Source organism: Diadema antillarum, unplaced genomic scaffold (genome assembly GCF_040938485.1).
Source record: "Diadema antillarum isolate AM-2024a unplaced genomic scaffold, OU_Dant_1.0 scf00000150, whole genome shotgun sequence".
In the NCBI taxonomy this organism is placed as follows: Eukaryota; Metazoa; Echinodermata; class Echinoidea; order Diadematoida; family Diadematidae; genus Diadema; species Diadema antillarum.
The window spans coordinates 514,368-517,922 of NW_027271039.1; the positions used below are offsets into that span (position 1 = coordinate 514,368).

At 42.4% G+C, this 3,555-nt stretch overlaps 1 protein-coding gene across 1 annotated transcript; it reads right to left on the reverse strand.

Moving 5' to 3' along the window:
* Window positions 1-251: 251 nt before the first annotated feature.
* Window positions 252-2,801, reverse strand: LOC139721766 (CD180 antigen-like). Its single transcript, XM_071633089.1, has 2 exons — window positions 1,898-2,801; window positions 252-757 (listed from the first exon to the last, which is right to left on the reverse strand). The coding sequence occupies exons 1-2, from the start codon at window positions 2,799-2,801 to the stop codon at window positions 252-254; spliced, it is 1,410 nt and encodes a 469-aa protein (XP_071489190.1).
* Window positions 2,802-3,555: the final 754 nt, after the last annotated feature.

Here is a 3,555-nt window from a genome sequence, read left to right on the forward strand (position 1 = left end):
AGTGAAATTTTGTACAGAGGGTTGAAAATAGAGCAAAATCTGGAACCTAACTGTGAAATTAATCATGGATTTCATGAAACTGATTTATGCTTTCATATTTAAACCACCTTCAACAAAATTGTACAGTATTCAGCTATCACTCATATCAATGACAGTGTTATCTGATATATAGTTTATGAATTATTAAGAATCAAAAGTGGGAAATGTTTTTTGAAACACCTAGTACCAGACATGTTGATAATTATCACTAGCTATGGAGGAACAAGTGGGTTAGAGTATCTGTTAACTGTCATGTATTTTGCTAGCTTCTCCCAGAAGTAGCACTGCCCGTCAGGGTCTCGCGGCCACATGAGGTACTCGCGATTATCACTGAGGAAGAGACGGACTAAAAATGGCAGGTTGGAGTCCGGTATTTCTTCCAGAAACACAAGCACAATCTTTTCCATCTGGACCTCATTAACATGGTCCAGGGCGATTCGGAACTTGAGAAGGAACATGTGGTTCTTGAGAGCTTTGGCGCTGATGAGAAAGACCACCTTGAAGCTGTTTTCCACAAGGAGGCTGACGGAGTCCAGGTAGTACATCCCTAGCCTTAGGGCCTCATCTCCAATGGCAAGTCGGCTGAATTGAGGCAGATTCTCTTCTAGACCACGTTGGAAGATCTCCTCCGTCCATGCCTCGTCCTCATCGTAGGTGACAACGCATATGTCATACTGGAAATCTTCCCGTTGCTGTCTTGGGACGATTTCCCGGTAACCTATGAAGTGGATCTTGCACAGAAAGATTCTGTACCTGATCTTCCAGCGATTCCAGTAAATCAGTACCAGACCGAGTGTAGTACACACAGCGCTCGCTACCAATGAAAAGTAGAGTACATACTGCGGACCACACTCTCTAACTGGATCAAAATCAATCAAAAGCTTTCCTGCAGCGGATTTAAATGAGCCTTCGTATGAACATCTGGTTCCTACACTATATTCAAGTTCGATAGACCTCTTAGCGACCCACTTAGGTAACCATTCAAGAGAACAGTTACAAACCCATGGATTTTGTCCCAAATCAAGTACTGAGAGAGTTTGTAGTATAGGCTCAAATGTTGTGAATTGTAGCGTGAGAAGCTTATTGAATGAAAGGTCTAATCGGGTTAGATTCACTTTTCGAAACAGGTCGCCATTCAAGAATTGTAGATCATTGGTGGCTAATGATAAATCTCGCAGTTGAGTTGTGTCTTGTAGGAAATTGTGGGGAATGTAAATTATGTCATTATTTCTCAGACTGAGAATTTGTAGAGTGGAAAGCCCTTCAAGTAGCGAAGCTTTCAAAGGCAACATGCTTCCATCTAGGTATAACTCTCTCAAATTGGTTAGGTTTTGAAAAAAACCATCGGGTACAAATAACATGTTGGTATAACTAAGGTTCAATATACGTAAATGACGCAGCCCTCCAAAGGAGGATATACCTTGGTTGACATCCCATAGATCAAGAATGTCTATCTTAGTCCCCTTAAAGCTTATTGCTTGGAGAAGAGGCGTGTTTCTTTGAAATATTCCGGGGGAAACCATAGCGGGGGGAATTCCCTTTGTATCCTGGAAGTCTAAGACTTTCAGCGAGTACACGTTTATCTGAAGTACACCTGTGATCGAGCAGTCAGCTAAACGCAGATTGTTTAGCGAATTTAGATCCGCAAGCGAAACGCGCGTTAGAGGGTCCAAATTGTTATGAGATAAATCTAATTCTTCCAGATACTTCAGACCGCTGAATGCGTGCGTCCCTACTCGCTCAAAGTTATTGAATGAGAGAAGAATTGTGGTGAGATTCGTATGCCACACGCGGTTGTCCAAATTTATGACAGAAATATTGTTGTGACGCAGGTCCAGCACTCGCAGCGAAGACATACCAGAAAAATAACTAGGTTCAAGCACTTCAAGTCCGTTGAAATCAAGGGCCAGTTCAGAGACGTCCGTCAAATTTTCGAACCCTCTTGGCATAAGCTGGTGAAGTTCATTCCAACCGATGTCTACCAGACGAAGCTGTTTTCCCTTTTCTGCACCGAATAATCCAGGTCGTAAGGAAGTGAGACCTATATTTCTGATATATAAGGATGTTATTGATGTCGACGACCTTACACCCTCGAAGAGGTGATGAAGCTCTTTCTCTGATAGCAGTATCCCGCTCACGTCGAGGCTTCGGACTTTGAGGGACGAAATGGTGGCTGGACTAACGAGTCGAATTGGGTTGTGGGCCAGATCAAGGGAATCAGCGGTGCAGCCCATCACAAACGACTGTTCCGAAAGCTCCGCCAACTTGTTCCATGAAAGCGACACGGAGAGAAATGTCACGTTGTGACAATCAGTCCAGCTAACGTTCTGCAAAACGTTCCTACGTAAGCCCAATGTCGATGTTGTCGCCATTGCCCTGAAGATATCATCTGAGACGTATGCAAGGTTACTGCCATTTAGCTGAACGTTTGTAAGAGCAGTGCTTGCAAACATGTCCCCACGTAGCGCCGGGAGGCGTTTGTTGTTGGATAGATCTAGACTCTGCAGAAATGACAGCATCAAGAATGTTCCGCTTTCTATGAACGAAATGTTGTTTGACTCAATGGCCAGAACTTTTAGATGATTGTAGGCGAAGAATGACGTGTTGTACAAGGCGTTGATATTGTTCAAGCTCAAGTCGAGAATCTCAGTGTTACCGGGAAGATCCCGTGGCACTGCAGAAAGTCCCATGTTGTAGCAGTACACGCCGCGCTTTGCCCTGTCAAACAGACAGGCGTGATTTTCTGATGAGACCGTCTGCATTGTAGACAGCGGGATGAAGACGTGTATTGAAATGAAAAGAACGAGAAGAGCGCTGTCCTTAAAATACATGTTTAATGCTGTTGTCGCCATGCTCTGTAAAAAAGAAAGAAAGAAAAGAACAAATAAAGATGTTACTATATATACGGAAACTGAATAACCTATTTCATCATGGAGGCAAGGCATAATTTATGCATATAACTCCTAGATAGGTCTTTGTCATTTGATTGGTTGTTTGATATTGATCATTTGTCCCATTTCACTGTTACGCGATCATTCATGAAATGTGGCTCCACATCTATACCCTGCAGTCTTGGATCCATACGATTTGCTCCATTTGCACGCACGCCGAGAGCCCGGGACACTACGCATGTAAAACGCTTGCCAGTTGTGCAGTGTGTATGTTATAGACCAATTCGGTTTGGGTACTGTTTTGTTTTGTTTTTTGTTTTTTTTTTTCATGGTAATATTTCTAACCTGGGGCAAGTATGCTTCACAAACAATAATATATGCAGTGACAAAGCAATGCACTTGGGTCTTTTCACAATCTATTGAAAGTGCTTTTATCTCGCACATTCTCACTGTTTCTAAATTCATAAAATATCAAATGACAAGGATCCATTTTAAAGACGTTCATCAGTTAAAGTGAAGTCCATGTCATTTTCTTCAAACTTTCCATACCGTAACTTTGACCCATCCGAAGCTCAAATATGTAAATAAAACCATATGTTCATGTGCTTGTTTTTCTTCTACGGGA